The sequence below is a fragment of the Penicillium daleae genome (genome assembly GCF_028827525.1).
Source record: "Penicillium daleae strain IBT 16125 chromosome Unknown utg000008l_segment0_segment0, whole genome shotgun sequence".
Lineage (NCBI taxonomy): Eukaryota > Fungi > Ascomycota > Eurotiomycetes > Eurotiales > Aspergillaceae > Penicillium > Penicillium daleae.
In genome coordinates, this window is record NW_026623156.1 from 486574 (window position 1) to 501948 (window position 15375).

Consider the following 15375-nt stretch of genomic DNA (forward strand, 5'->3'; position numbering starts at 1 on the left):
GAAAATAAGGAGGACATACAAATAGGGACGGCTTGGGAGCCTGATACTTCAGGCCCCAACAGGCCCCAACAGGCCCCAACAGGACTGGAACCCGCATTTAAGTGTTGCACTTTTTTGAGATCTCTTGGCATCATGCAATATACAAGTGTTCCTCTCAAATATGCTTATCTCATCATCATTCACTTAGGTTGATATCTGACCCTAGATATCTATAAGTATCAATTAATGGATTCTGGGAAATGGCTAGCCATATAACATCCCTCTGACAAGTGAGGGGCATCGGAAGGGCAGCCGGCGGAGAGGCTTATCAGTAGAGAGGTCCGTGTGGAAGGACCGGCATCCCTCCCGTAGGGCCGATGGGGATGCGCCATGAACAGCTTGCCGTGTGATCACCCACGCGCTATCGAAGATCTGGGGTTCGAATCCGCTGCCTATGGAGAGAGGGGGCCCTTATCCAACCACTGATGGTAGACCTTATGCTTGAATCTGACTCTGTGGACGGACTATCTCCGAAACGCGCAACGGAATGTACGGAGTAGTAATATCTGTATGATAAGATACTAGAATTAACAGTATCATCGAGATAGCATTAGGACACTCTAATTAGCTGTTTGAAAGAAGATTGTGCCTGTATATGCAAGTCTTCCTTTGTTCTGGCTGAGCGCAATAGATCGCACGAAAGCACAAGGATCATTCTACTAACTCAGAGCAAACAAGTACATGCTCTTTCAAACATAAATTATATTTTCACTAACTTCTAGAATGTCAGTCAATTGATGTACCCCGACTGAACTGCATACTCACCGGTGGCAATAGTTTCCTTATCTTATAGGAAGCCTACGATTATTCGCCCCCCTTCCGTTCTCTCATTAAACCTCGAGGACCCAAAGACAAAACCGGGCGGCTCCACCGGCCAGATTCCCCCGCATTTTCACTCAAATTGATAATTCCGCGTTCCCGGCTTCAACGGCATCACATCCGGCCTTTACAATCAATCGCGAATTATGGCGGGGACCGGTCCGCGAGTTGCGAAACGATCTTTGAATGCGTATGTTGCTATCTTGTCATTGGGGATATTGACGCATGATTGGAAATGCTAACATGACTTGGATCGGTCCATAGCTGCACTCGATGTCGCAGGCAGAAGATCAAGTGTTCTGGATCCCAACCTTGCGATGGCTGCAATAAGCGCAAGCTTACCTGCATCTTTGATGATCGTGATCAGAAGATTCTAGTCACCAGAGGGTATGTGCCTGATGATCTAGCTCAAAGAGACCGAGAGCACTGTGACCAACCAAACCCGGTGCAGGTATATCGATGAATTGCTGCAGAAGATTGCCTCTTTCCAACGAAGCGACCGTGTGAATCCTAGTCCTCTAAGTCCGGAGTATGCAGAGGATAGATCCCCCGTTAGTTTCATACCCTGGCTCCTTGAGATCGCTTGTCCTGCTAATGTTGATGGTACGTTGCAGATCCCAAAGACCAAAACGATGAATCAGATATTGCCAAGTCTTCACCCAACGACCACGAAGACCTCCACCATGAGCTGGAGGATCCTGCATCGGGACTAACGAATCCTCTCTCCACTGGACCTCCCGCATTCATGTCCGCAGAGAATGGAAGAACATGTACGTTGGTACCTCGCCGCGGCAACCTGGGTCAATCTAACGGCGCTTGCTAGTTTACCTAGGAACCTCCTCCAACTGGTCCTTTACCCGCCGAGTCCTCAGCCTAACGCATGAACACATCTATCAAGAAGCTCTCCCAACAGGAGCTTTGCTATTTGATGGTACAACCTATGACCTCGGCTGGGACGGCTTGCGCAGGCCTCATGATCCAGAGATTCCTGCCGTCCCCACCTTCGACCACGCACTCTACCTGATAAATGTCGTCAAGTTTCGCTGCGGACAGCTCTACCATCTCTTCGATGAAAATGACTTTATGAGCAATTTGCACGAGTTTTACTCGGGACCCCAGCCGAATGCTACGGCAGGGCTGTGGTATATCCACTTCCTTTTGATCCTGGCCTTTGGCAAAGGCTTCGTTCAGCATAAATCGCAGGGCAGTAAACCAGCTGGCGCAGAATACTTTGTAAAAGCACTTCAATTACTTCCCGATGTTAGCGTCCTTCACCAAGAGCCCATCGAGTCGACAGAGATCTTGTGCTGCGTGGCGTTGTACCTGCAAGCATTGGACTATCGTTCTTCCGCTCATAACTACGTAAGTCATTGATCTATTTAGTGATACCACTTACCAGCTTGCTAAAAGTCATTGTCAATAGATTGGACAAGCCATGAGAATGGCTATGGCCGAAGGTCTTCATACTCAAATGCCGATCGAGTACCTCGGAGAAAGCTTTGTGCAAAGGTGTCGCAAGATCTGGTGGACCGTATACATCATGGATCGTGAAATGACTTCACTCATGGGGTTACCTCAGTCTCTGAATGACGATCATGTGAATGCTCTTCTGCCCACATTTCCAGGCGCCGGGCAGAAGACTGCTGGGATCGGCATGCAAATCAAAATGTCCCGAATCATTGCCGAAATCAATAGTAGTCAGTTTTTACAAGTATACCAAAGCCACCCAGTGATCAAACTAACTATCATCAACAGCTGTCTATGCGATTGACGGCCGTTTGAACCGGAATTTCCTGCTTCGAACTAAGACTGCCTTGGCAAGCGTTGCCCGTCTAGCCGATGAACTGCAAGATAGTTTCCCATTACAGGCGGAGCGATCGACAAATGGAGTCTCCAGAACATCCGCATACCTTCACCTACTATACCACCAGTGCATCGTGCTTGCAACCCGACCACTTCTTTTCTGCTTCTTGAAGATCCGCTTTGAATCACCACAACATTACACGGATGCCTTGAACACTTCTCGCAACGTTCGAAACTTGATCCAAATGTGTATGGAATCTTCTCAGCAGATCATCAGTATTCTGCGTAGCCTTCAATCGGAAGGCTTACTTGGTAAGTTCTGCGCTACTTGCTATTGACTTTGACAAATTCTAGAGACTTGATCAGCTAACCATTTCCCCAGAAACATTCCTCTCCTTTGACCTTGATTCCATCTTCGTCTCAACCGTAGTCCTCCTCATCGGACCCGCCATCGACATCCGCTGGAACTATCCACTCTGGGTTGATAAAGCATACACAATCTTCGAAGACATCATCGAAAACGGAAACCTGATTGCCAAGTTTCGGCGCTCCGAGCTGCAGCTCTTAGATGAGCTGCTAAGCTGTTTCCCTGAAGACCAGCCCAGGCGTCTCTCAGCACCGGTATCCTACCCGAACAATGTCCTCAACCAGTCACATGGGGATTTGGCAAACTCGTTCCCACCTTCTTCGCATATTATCAGCCATGATTTGTTGTCTGATCCTGGCGTTGGGATGGGAGATGATAACGCTTTTACGAGCGGGTGGACGGCCGCGCAGATTATGGCTGTGGCGGATAGTATTGAGGGGATTGATACGGAGTGGATGTCTAACGCGATGATCGAACATAGTATTTGGTAGATATGATATTACGCTGATTAATGAATGATGATATCTGAATTGAAACCTTCTTGATTGTACGAATAACCTCGGATCATTTCACATGCTAGCATTCGTAGTATATCGCCGGTCAGTGTGAATCCCTCCACCCACTGTGAACATGCGCTAAGAAGCAGTAGTTTCCAATATGATCCAAACAACTGCAATGCAAAACTGTGCGAATCACACATACTATCGAGTACCTTCGCACACGCCCTATTTAAAAGAAATTCGGCCACCCATCATCCTTGCACGCCTGACAAGGACCCGCGACCGTACAATTTCGCGGATCAAAGTATTTGACGTATTTGTGCCAAGTCATCGAGAAAGGCTTCAACCGGGTCTCTTCTACGATTATACAAGGCTGCTGATTATGCCGACGGATGGCTTCGGCGCATTTCTGGACGCCGGCCACGAAGATGTGACCGCAGCCGAATTGGTTGGAATGATCCAAGATCGCTAGGAGACACATCTGGGGATTGATTAGTTTTATCTTTGATTTAGTTGTAGTGGTTGAGGATTTACCTTGGATGTGAATTTTACGGTCAGTTATATCAGAAGAACGCTGTAATGTCAGCTTGTTTTCGGTATTGTTCAAGGGTTCGAAGGGGACTTCTGCGGTTGGGGAGTTGCTGGTTCTGGTTTTAGGTGGTCATTGTGAATATCTTCCTAGAGAGCGTAGTCTTATCTTATATTACAGAAGAAGAGCTTTGTATGACTGCTTGCATGTGGACTACAAAGCAGATTATCATATGTTGTCGCCTGATCCATAACACTAGACAAAGAACTCGAGGGCAAAAGCCTGATGTCAGAGAGACAATGGACAAAGCTAAGTGACGACGCCCTATTCTTCAATGAAAGAATTTAGCGTTTTCCCGTTACTCGTTTAACTGGATTCTTTGTTCAATAGGAAGAGATGTTCACGTGAGTCTTTGACTGAAGTTAATACAAAACAAAGTAACAAGGATCTATATTTAGGTCATCTTGACCTCGAAAAGAAGAAATGCAAATTCTATTCAATGGTTTGAGGTAATTACTATTATGACGATCTATTTACAACTTCGAGGCCTTAGGAGGCATGATTGCAGATAACTCCTTGGATTCTCCAAGACGCCAGCTTACATCACCTCCCCAATCCTTTCCAACCTTGGGATCAGGTTGCTTCCACCGCCAGCGTGCCAGGGCCTGCTTATTGTCGGGTGCTTCCAGAAGATCCGTCACCCAGGAACCCGCGATGGGGAACATCTTGAACAGGTGGCCCGAATCACCCGACAAAAGCATTAGAGAGGATTCCAGGTTCGGCACGTAATCAATGATGAAATCGGAGTCGTTCGTGTCGGCGAACCAGCAAAGCGATTTCTTGACGAGAGGTCGGTCGGCCAGATATGGAAGGGTGTGAGCCAGAAGTTTCCTCATCTGCTTCTCGTCCTCCTCCGGGACGAAGGCACTTTCGCTCAGCGACTTTGGGGAATGTGACACACCCGTCTTGGGATCGGTATTGATATATCCACCACCCATCGGGCACAACTTCAACAAGTTGGTCTTGGGGTCTGGTTCGAAGAAGAATCCCAAATCGCGGGCGTAAGTCACTGGGATTCCACGGAGACCCGAGGTCTCATCGTCGGTCAGTTGGACATGAGCAACGGACCATGACTTCGCAACAACCTGCTGTCCAATCTGAGGAACCACACGACCCGCGTTCGCGCCAGCAGCAACAATGACGAGAGCCGACGAGTGGAATCGGCCATTCTTTGTTCGGATACCGGCGCACTTGCGTCCACTCACGGTGCTGACGTAGACAATCTCGTCCACGGTGCCTTGCTCGCCGAGGAAGAATCGTACTCCGGCAGCCTGCGCGGCGCGGTAGATCCCAGCCAGGGCGTTACCGGAATGGGCATATCCATCGAAGCGATTGAAGTACCCCTTCCAACCTGGAAGCGGCCCGTCCAGCTGCCAGCAGGTCTGACGAATGTCTTCTTCACCGTCTAGAGGCGAGACATGGGGTTTGATCAGTGCATTGCGCTCAGCTGAAGCGCGGAATCTGTCCAGTGTATCGATCGCTTTTTGAGGTGCATCTCCAGATACACAGTGGAGGAAGCCGGTCTGGTGGAAATGAGGGGCGAACAGGGGAGTCTTCCATGCGGCAATTGCTTTCTAAACGAAGCCAACATTGATTAGGATCCTTTGCCAGGTTTTACTTAGCGTGCAAACACAATCGGGTATACATACAATCGTCAAGTCGGTATAGAACGGATCCTCGTATTCAGCGCGAACAATCTTATTCAGATCATTGGCCGCCGAGTAGCGCGGAGGGATATGATCATCTCTCTCGAATACACAAACATTTGTGTATCCTTTCTGCGCGAGATGGTAGGCCGTAGATAGACCAAAAGCACCACCTCCCACAATGAGAATAGCGTCCGACTTGGAAACGCCCATGATGTCGACCCGAGTTTAGAATGTCGCCTGGCGGTGTGCGTAGTATCTGCAATGTCCCGTTGCCGCCCGATGATATTTATGACTTGTGATTGATGCTATATACCCCGCAGTCACGCATCTTGTTTCCCAGGACCGGCATCTTTTGCGACGAGTCGCACGAGTGGCTGATCTGGGCCCATCGTTATCAGCCGGGATGGCCAGCCGAGTGGGTTTGGAGGAGGAGAAATCGCGGGGAGGCGACAGGCTCCACTTGCACTCGGGCACCCTCCCGACGATCGTCCTATCGTGAGGGGGAGCTTGACAGTTGCACGGATATTTTTTACTGGTGTCACTGTGTTATCTCTTCAGGCATTGAGTCTTGTACAGAGAAGAGCTTGAGAGAGTCGGTGTCATCTGATCATAATGACAGCAACAAAGATGGAAACTCTGTGCCTGCTGGGCTGTGGTGAGTGAAGAGCGTAGCAGCTCGCATCCTCACGACTAATCAGTTGGGTATAGGAAATCTGGGCTCGGCCATCTTGAACAGTCTAATCACCACGTCAGAAAGTGATCCCTTGTTCAGTCGATTCATCGCCTGCGTCCGCAGTGAAGCCTCGGAGAAGAAGCTGGCAGGAAAATACCCCCAACACCGGAACCGACTGTCCATCTCTCGCGGCAACAATACTCAAGCCGTGCGCGATTCCGATGTGATCATCTTGGGCGTGGACCCTGCGGACATTGAGAGCGTACTGAAGCAGCCAGGCCTGCCACAGGCGTTGGAGGACAAACTCCTCATCAGCATCGCTGCTGGCTGGACCAGACAAAAGATCGAAGAAACCATCTACGGAAGCGAGACCACCAATGCCAATCAGGCCGGCCGGGCATGGGTGATACGTACGCTCCCAAATATAGCAGCGCAGGTTTCGCAATCCTTGACCGCAATCGAAGTCTCTGAACCCTCCCCACCAGAGTCGTACTTGAAGATCACGACCGAGATTTTCGAGCGCATCGGGCGTGCCGTGCAGATCGAACCACGACTTATGAATGCGACGACGGCTGTAGGAGGATCTACGCCTGCCTTTTTTGCGGTCATTTGCGATGCGCTCATTGATGCGGCCGTGGCGGTTGGCGTGCCGCGGAATCTGGCCCACACGATGATCTTCCAGTCCATGCAAGGAACGGCAACCATGCTCCAGAGTGGTATGCACCCGGCTGTTCTAAGGGACCAAGGCACATCTCCGGAGGGGTGTACTATTGGTGGATTGATGGTGATGGAGGAAGCGGGCGTTCGTGGTCATATTGGACGTGCCCTTCGTGAAGCGGTGACTTTAGCTCGTCTTATGGAGACCACGGAGCATGTGAATGACACTCGGCATTAAGTACATAGTTTGAACTAAAATACTAAAGGACTTTCTATATTGCCCATATAATATCTCAAGTGCTTACTGCATGGTCTTATATCTCTTAACTATAGACTCTCCTTCCTAACATCCGCGATTGACGTCCCTACATCCAATTTCCCATGAAACATGGACCTCAATTCCATATTGGCCAAACATCCAAAGCCAAAAGCAGGAATAATCCGAATACATCGAAACACCGTAGTCGATCCCAAATGCCGCTGAGACTGCACAAGCCGATCTGACAGTGGAACATGATGCTGCCGGATATACAAGTCAAGTGCGAACAAATGCAGCGGCGTCGCGACCAACTGAGTCAACACGGGCACAGTCAACTGCGTAATCACCGGTTTCGCATGCGGATGACTAGTCAAGTCATCTGGTATTGCAGCGGCTAGCCTTGGAGCGAGCGTAAAGGAACCAAAGATGGTAATACTATCGCGAGCAAGGAACATGGCCGTCGCCGCGCGCGCAATACCTCGATTCTGGACGAGCGACTTTCGCACAGGTTCGACATTATCGGGGGCTCTTTGTGTACCAAAGATTTTGGCAAATCGAATATCTTTCCATACCCCCAACGGTACGTTGACGATGGTGGTTGACAGGAATGTGATCATTCCCGTCGCTGGAGCCTTCAGCTCCGTGCCGATGGTGTCGGTCCCATTGGCAACCGCATAGGTAGCGGCGTACAAGGTCCAAATGAGACCAAAAGGCACTTGAAAGACAAATCGCGCGGGGTTCTTGAGGGCAGCAAGTGTATGAGTGCGGAGGCCGCGGATGATGGGTTGGTTGAATGAGGACTTTTCGACGAGGGCTCTGGTTGGTTATTAGTATCGATGTTTGGGAGAAAAACCTAAGGAGATAATGAATGACCTGTCGATGATTGTAATTATCGGTGTGATGAGTGTTGCTGATATCGTTGCTGCACCTATATCTCCAGCTAATCGTCTGGGAAGCGAACTATTCCAACGGTGTTGGCGCTCGACGGGACTTCGCTGCATGGTATTGGGAGATGTATAGATTATTTGGTGATGATGTTCAAGTCAACAAAGTTGCGCGCCAGATTCCTGACATACTGCCCCAAGATTGACATCTATTCTTTTCTTTCTGGGTTCCTTTCCTCGTTTGGTCTCGTGCGTGTCGCTGACAATGTGCCGACATCCTGCGGGGCAGGGCCATCGGGAGGCCTCCCGATGGGGCGAAGTTGGAAACTTTCCATACAATTCTTTTTATTTTACTTCCTTCGCTTTGGACAGCTTCGCTGGCTCCACAGGGCCAGAGCGTCATACCTCAAGAGCTCCAACAACAGAGTACAGCGGGGTATCGCTCGGCAGACATCGGTCCCTGTATCCGATGCCCTTGCCATCGCCGGCCTTGATAAAGCTGGCATCGTCGACAACAATTTCCAATCTGTACACACTTCAGACGTTAGACAGCTTGCACTACAGTCCAAATTGTCGCCATGTCTACCACATCCCTTTTGAACCTGCGCAGCGCGCGGTCGTTTGCGCCTCGTTTGCGGACTCTACCTGCTCGGCCTTTGATCCAGCTTCGAGGCAAAGCGACAGCTCCGTTCCGCCTCCCTGATCCTCGCAATGAACCAAACGTAAGAATGACAGTCTTATCGACGACGAGAAATTCAGTCTAACATTGACACCATTCAGCCACTATACAAGAGAGGCTCCGAGGAGCGCACCAAGCTCGAAGAAGCCCTCTCGAAGCTCCGATCTCAACTGCCCGTCCGCAGCGACATCTACTACGATGGCAAGATCCAACAGAGTCTCAAGTCGTGGGATCAACCACTCCCCGCCGAGCACGCAACCACATTCACCAACTACCCACTCGCCACAAAGGAGCAAACCACGGCTGCCATCAATGCCGCGCTAAAGGCCAAGAAGGAGTGGGAAGAGACGCCCTTCGTGGACAGAGCTGCCATCTTCCTCAAGGCCGCCGAATTGGTGACTACCAAGTATCGGTATGACTTGATTGCGGCTACGATGCTTGGCCAAGGCAAGAATATCTGGCAGGGAGAGATTGATGCTGCGGCTGAGCTGGCGGACTTTTTCCGTCTCAACTGCAACTATGCTGCGGAGATCTTGGAGAGACAGCCTACTCGTGGTAGCGACGGCATGTGGAGGTGAGCAATAAACAAGCTGCCAATAATTGGCACCTCATAGACGTCCGAGAGCACAAACTAACTGTCTTTCCTATAGTCGGCTGGATTACCGACCCCTGGAGGGCTTTGTCTACGCCGTCTCACCATTCAACTTCACCGCTATCGGTGGTAACTTGATCGCTGGTCCTGCGTTGATGGGTAACGTCGTGCTCTGGAAGCCGTCACCTTCCAATGTCTACGCCAGCAACTTGGTCTACAACATCCTCCTCGAAGCCGGACTTCCTCCCAACGTAATCCAGTTCGTCACCGGTGACCCAGAGACCATTACCGAGGCTGCCCTGGAGCACCACGACTTTGCCGGTCTAAACTTCATTGGCTCCTCTGACGTCTTCCGCTCTCTGTACGGCAAGATCGCCACAGGCGTCGCCAACAAGGCCTACCGCGAATTCCCTCGCGTCGTCGCCGAGACCAGCGGCAAGAACTTCCACCTCGTGCACCCTAGCGCCGATATCAGCAGCGCCGTCAACCACACTATCCGCGGCTCCTTCGAGTACCAGGGTCAGAAGTGCTCTGCTACTTCGCGTCTGTACCTCCCCGAGTCCAAGGCAGAGGAATTCCTCACCCAGTTGAAGGCTGGTGTCAAGGACATCACCATCGGAAACCCGGACAAGGATTTGGAAGCCTTCATGGGCCCCGTCATTCACCGCAAGTCCTTCGACAAGATCAAGTCTATCATTGACAAGAGCAACAAGGACCCATCCATCAAGCTCGTCGCTGGTGGAACCTACGACGATTCGGTTGGTTTCTACGTTCACCCAACCGTCTACCAGGTCGACTCGCCCGACCACCAACTCTTCAACGAGGAGATCTTCGGTCCCGTGTTGGCGGTTTACGTCTACCCCGACGCCGAGTGGTCCTCAACCCTGAAGAAGGTTGACGAGAACGGTGGCGGTTTCGCCCTCACCGGTGCCGTCTTCGCTTCAGACCGCCGGGCTATTCGCGAGGCCGAGGATGCTCTCCGCTACTCTGCCGGTAACTTCTACATCAGTAAGTCTTCTTCCAGTGATTCACTCCACCTCCAGCCCCGGAAACCCATATCTAACATCTCTCTTTCCAGACTGCAAGACTACCGCCGCCCTGATCGGCCAGCAATCCTTCGGCGGTGCCCGCGCCAGTGGCACCAACGACAAGGCTGGTAGCTCCGACGTTCTTCGCCGCTTCACAAGCCCTCGCTTGATTAAGGAGGAGTTCTTCCCCCAGACGGGGTACAGGTATCCCAGTAACCATTAGATTGATTGCATGATAGCGGCAGTTTGGTTGATTTTGGCTGTATGATTTAAGATTTTACTAGACCTGAATATATGCTTCAAAAAGCTTTTGCTTGAATTTATCATGATCCATCATAAGATTTCTGAGCTGTGTAAAGAGGGAGATTGATCCCATAGAAGTCAGACTGGAAATTGCCAAAAGAAAGAGTCTACTATCTTTGTACAGTATGGCCTCACAATAGAAAGATCACGATAGATATTTTTGACTGAGGCAAGCCTGGTAGAAGATCTAAAGCGTGTAGTGGGACTGTCGATAAGACTTCCATTTTGAAACGCACCTGCATGCATAGATGGCGCTTGTGAATGAGAGGTACATTCGGCTTGGGCTTCAAGTAATCTCATGCCGTACCATCTCCCGTCCTTATCATATCTCAACATGACAGACTGCTGCCCTGCGTTTTCTCGAACCACTTTTAGTGGCCAAATCCGCCGATGTCCAGATGCGGCTATCGAACCCTGTTTCCCGTAGCCGCCACTCGGCAGGGCTCCCGTAGAGCAATCTGAACGATAAGTCTAAATCTTGTGTTCGAACTAGTTTCGATTAGGAGGCAGATCGGCGAAATCCTGACATGTTCACTAAATCCAAATAGATACAGTCTTACATGGGAAATCTTAGTTACGAAAAGAGCAAAAGTACTTCAAAGATAAGAGGTTCATTTCTTAGATATCATTCATCAACGCTTATTTCTGCGTAGCAAACGAGAAACCCCCTTCAATCTACGCTTAAACTCTGCCTTGAGCGCATTATACTCATCACTCGTCCGCAGAACCGCATCCCGATTCTCAATCGCCCGCCGCAGCAAATAAGCCAAACACTCTCCCATCGCGCCCCAGGTAGAGCACTTGTACACCTCGGGCGACCCATCGCTACCCTTCAGGGCGAGAAGCGAGAAGCTCACTTCGTCAGACATTCCGTGCAGTTGTGCGAAGCCGACGGGCACGGTGGGTAGTCCAGCTTGCGTGCGTTGTTTGTGAAGATTGTGGGCGGCCATGACGCTCTCGCGGTTATGGCTGGCTAGGAAGAGGTTGACGGAGGGGAAGGCGGTGGTTGTTCCAAAGTCACCGATGGCTCGCTTCAGAGCGCCCTGGGCAATAGTGTTGTATGCGTTGTCGGTGTCGGCTTTGGTATCGTGGATAAGGGCTCGTTCGTCAGAGGCCATGTACGCGCCCCGCACGAGTTTGAGGCCCAAGGTGAATCCTTCTTGTTGGGCGGCAGCGAGGTGCTTGGCCAGTGTCTCGGTTGTACTCTTCAGGTAGGCTTGGTAGGTGTTGTAGACCACGGCGTATCCGTCGCGGTTATACTTGCGCATGAGGTCGAGGGTAAGGCGGAGGATACCCCATTGGAAATGCTGGGACTCGGCGTCGACGAGGATCCGCACGTTGCGCTCTTTGCATCTTTGGCACACTTCGTCCATGGCGTTAATCATTTGTGTTGGGGGGAGATCGCCTTTGGAAAAGGCCTCGGTGACCGTAGGACCAGCCCCGGTCAATCTGTGAATTGGGTGTTAGTGACGGGCAAGACAATGAGATCCGAGATGGACAAACATACTTGACAGCCAGGTAGTCTCCATCTTCAAGCTGCTCCACCGTCTCCAGAGTTCCCTTCCTCCATGCTTCAATATTGGCACAGTGGACCAGACGAGGATCCAATTGGTCTCCATTCTTTTCAGCCTCCAAAGCGGCAACCCCCAGTCCCTGTTGAGTCTTGGTGCGATGATCAAACACAGTCTCTTTGGCATATGTCATGATCACACCGCGGAATCCCATATCCTTTAATTCCTTGATAGTCGCTTTCGTCTCGGCTGCATTCTCGCCCGCACAGAATTGCTCGTAAAAGGTCTTCTTCAAGATCCCATGGAGGATAGGGTTGCGGTCCACGTTGAGCAAGAGCCCTCGGTTCGGCTTGGAGAGAATAGACATCACCCATAGTGAAGGGTACAACAGCCATGACTTGGACGAGATAGTCGACACCAGTAGGGACCGGAGAAGGACACGGGTGGGCAGGACAGACAAAGGAGGAAGAGATGGAGCTGCTGACGCAGTCTGTTTTTGGGTAATCTCCAGCGTGGATATAAACCTCCGTTGCTGCTTCAGTCCTGTTGACCTATGTTCTGGGGGTACACTCCATCTTGCAACGAGTCTCTCTCCCACACGAGGAGCCGACTTTCCAGTGAAAGAAAGAGCCATAGTATAAGCCAGGCAGTTGGCAGGTTCAATACCTTGGGAGTCTGACTCTGAATATGGCCGTGTACTCCGGTCCAGATGAACCAGTTTATTTATCGATACAACCCCGCCATTCGTCTTCCCCGCGGTATCGACTGGATCTCGTTATCTGGATGGACATCCTCGGGCGCCTCCCCGACAGGCTGGCTGGAGGAATCAGACGAGACCGCGAGGGGTTTGAGTTCCAAGAATGAGAGGGGTATACCATGGTGCGCGTGCGCCTATCCGAGTTTCCCGTGTAATAGTGCCCGATCAGCTGGTCGGGTTTGATAAGAAGCTGGTTTGCTAATGGGATACCCAGGAAGGAGAGAGATGGCCGGGAGGGTGGCCGTACGTGGGGCATCCCGTCCGCGGTTAGGAGGACTCGGCCATGCTACCGATGGAGGGGTTGATAGTGGTCAAGAGTCACGAGGACAGTTGATCGTATGGATTGTGGGATCTTTGACCTTAACGGGGAAGAGCATAGGGCGGGTTCCAAGCAATCAAGCAGGTTGCATAGGATTGTGCATAGTTGTTGGTTTTCCATTGATGTGGCACCTCACACAGGACTCCAGTCCAGATGGTCTTACAGTGAAGTGGCAGATAAGCCCCCAAAAGTTGCCTGAATAATGAGGGGGTACATAGATGCTTGGGGCAAGTTTCAATCTCCCCATAATCTCCCCAGACTCAGAGTGATCCCCAACAAGGACAGAAAGAATAATGTCGAGTCGACCGTGATATGCGGGAATATACTTCCGCTGGGTGCCTGACAGCCTGAATCGTGAGGCATGAAGGTGTCTAGCTGAGCGTTTCCAAAACAGGCAAGCGCTATCCGCGGATCACATGATCAGAGCTGACACCCAGTAAGGCACAAAGGCATTAAGGCACCAATGTTGGCCTTATTCTCGGTCATCCTGGACTCTCACGAAGATTGGAGGAACCAGGAAAAAGCCCCAAATCCAGTACCAAACCCCAAATCCAGTACCAAACCCAAAACCCTAAGCCACTTCATGTTGAGACTTGGGTCACTAGCGCCCGATAGCCTTAGTCAGCGGCCACCGTAGGTTCTCGGCGGTCGATTTTGCTAATCCATGCGGTTCGGTATCTTTCTGCTTTGGATCACCTCATGGACAAGGCCCAATGAGTTATACTTGATAGTCCCATAGTCCCACTCCCATTCGTCATTGGGAGCGATCCCGATGGGCCGATATGTGTAATCCCCTCGCCGCTCCTCCGTAGTCTGCCCGGAATATTAAACCCGCCCTTGCCCCTGGAAGCTGGGAAATTCCGTTATCTCTAATCTGGAATTTGTTTCTTTTCCCCCCCCCATCTCACTCTCTTTCTTTTTCCCCTCGTCCACCAACACCACCACACGACTCTCCATTCCAACAATCGCAATCATGTCTCTCAAGGCCGGTGACAGCTTCCCCCAGGACGTGACCTTCTCGTATGTGCTCCCATCTTCTTTTTTTTTTCTTTTTCAAATCCCGCCATCGTGCTACACTTCCACCTCAAATCCCGCCACTCCTCCTCCAAACCCTCCGAACATCACAAACTACGCGATACTAATCCAAGTCCTCTTAATAGCTACATCCCCTGGGCCGAGGGTTCCAGCGAGATCACCTCCTGCGGTATCCCCATCAACTACCACGCCTCCAAGGAGTGGGCCGACAAGAAGGTCATCCTCTTCGCTCTGCCCGGTTCGTCACCGCTTCTCCCAAAATTTTTGCATCCTGCATTTCCTTCCACCAAGGTTCTCGCCTGCTGACCGCCACATCTCTATAGGTGCCTTCACCCCCGTCTGCTCTGCCAACCACGTCCCCGAGTACATCCAGAAGCTCCCCGAGCTTCGCGCCAAGGGTGTTGATGTCGTCGCCGTCCTGGCCTACAACGATGCCTACGTCATGAGCGCCTGGGGCAAGGCCAACGGTGTCACCGGTGATGACATTGTACGTTTTCTCTCTCAATTAATTCAAAATCCCAACCTCTCCCTTTTCGTGTCAAAATTGACTAACACAAACCCCCTTCCTACAGCTCTTCCTCTCCGACCCCGAGGCCAGATTCTCCAAGAGCATCGGCTGGGCCGACGACGAGGGCCGCACCTACCGCTACGCCATCGTCCTCGACCACGGCAAGGTCACCTACGCTGCCAAGGAGGCCGCCAAGAACGTTCTGGAGGTTACCTCGGCCGACCACGTTTACAAGCAGCTGTAAGCATTTCGTCGCGTGTCGCATGTCCCCGCGTTCTCTCCGCAAATATAGATATGGGTTTAGACCGGCGCATCTGATTACTGGGTTTTGATTTCCCCCGGCTGCTGAGTTGCAGTTTTTAGATATCATTACCCTGCGTTCTTTTTTGCTCTTGTCGGCCATG

The 15375-nt window shown here is 51.1% G+C and overlaps 7 protein-coding genes across 7 annotated transcripts; 4 read left to right on the plus strand and 3 right to left on the minus strand.

Annotated features, from left to right (window-relative positions):
• Positions 1-1004: 1004 nt before the first annotated feature.
• On the plus strand, positions 1005-3519 carry N7458_008825 (Zn(II)2Cys6 transcription factor; the record flags this gene model as incomplete). Its single annotated transcript, XM_056912207.1, has 8 exons — positions 1005-1048; positions 1141-1245; positions 1310-1461; positions 1500-1628; positions 1682-2220; positions 2282-2555; positions 2614-2973; positions 3044-3519. 8 exons carry the CDS (start codon positions 1005-1007, stop codon positions 3517-3519), a joined length of 2079 nt encoding a protein of 692 aa, XP_056761056.1.
• A 1071-nt stretch (positions 3520-4590) lies between these two features.
• On the minus strand, positions 4591-5976 carry N7458_008826 (NAD(P)/FAD-dependent oxidoreductase; the record flags this gene model as incomplete). The annotated part of the gene is made up of 2 exons (XM_056912208.1): positions 4591-5691; positions 5767-5976. The coding sequence occupies 2 exons, from the start codon at positions 5974-5976 to the stop codon at positions 4591-4593; spliced, it is 1311 nt and encodes a 436-aa protein (XP_056761057.1).
• Positions 5977-6378: 402 nt separating this feature from the next.
• Positions 6379-7334, plus strand: N7458_008827 (pyrroline-5-carboxylate reductase family protein; the record flags this gene model as incomplete). The annotated part of the gene is made up of 2 exons (XM_056912209.1): positions 6379-6421; positions 6475-7334. 2 exons carry the CDS (start codon positions 6379-6381, stop codon positions 7332-7334), a joined length of 903 nt encoding a protein of 300 aa, XP_056761058.1.
• Positions 7335-7423: 89 nt separating this feature from the next.
• Positions 7424-8356, minus strand: N7458_008828 (uncharacterized protein; the record flags this gene model as incomplete). Its single annotated transcript, XM_056912210.1, has 2 exons — positions 7424-8171; positions 8229-8356. 2 exons carry the CDS (start codon positions 8354-8356, stop codon positions 7424-7426), a joined length of 876 nt encoding a protein of 291 aa, XP_056761059.1.
• A 461-nt stretch (positions 8357-8817) lies between these two features.
• On the plus strand, positions 8818-10761 carry N7458_008829 (Aldehyde/histidinol dehydrogenase; the record flags this gene model as incomplete). The annotated part of the gene is made up of 4 exons (XM_056912211.1): positions 8818-8961; positions 9020-9492; positions 9569-10518; positions 10589-10761. The coding sequence occupies 4 exons, from the start codon at positions 8818-8820 to the stop codon at positions 10759-10761; spliced, it is 1740 nt and encodes a 579-aa protein (XP_056761060.1).
• Positions 10762-11473: 712 nt separating this feature from the next.
• Positions 11474-12719, minus strand: N7458_008830 (proline dehydrogenase family protein; the record flags this gene model as incomplete). Its single annotated transcript, XM_056912212.1, has 2 exons — positions 11474-12290; positions 12349-12719. The coding sequence occupies 2 exons, from the start codon at positions 12717-12719 to the stop codon at positions 11474-11476; spliced, it is 1188 nt and encodes a 395-aa protein (XP_056761061.1).
• A 1667-nt stretch (positions 12720-14386) lies between these two features.
• On the plus strand, positions 14387-15215 carry N7458_008831 (peroxiredoxin family protein; the record flags this gene model as incomplete). The annotated part of the gene is made up of 4 exons (XM_056912213.1): positions 14387-14448; positions 14589-14701; positions 14787-14950; positions 15036-15215. The coding sequence occupies exons 1-4, from the start codon at positions 14402-14404 to the stop codon at positions 15213-15215; spliced, it is 504 nt and encodes a 167-aa protein (XP_056761062.1). The 5' UTR covers positions 14387-14401.
• Between the last annotated feature and the right edge of the window lie 160 nt (positions 15216-15375).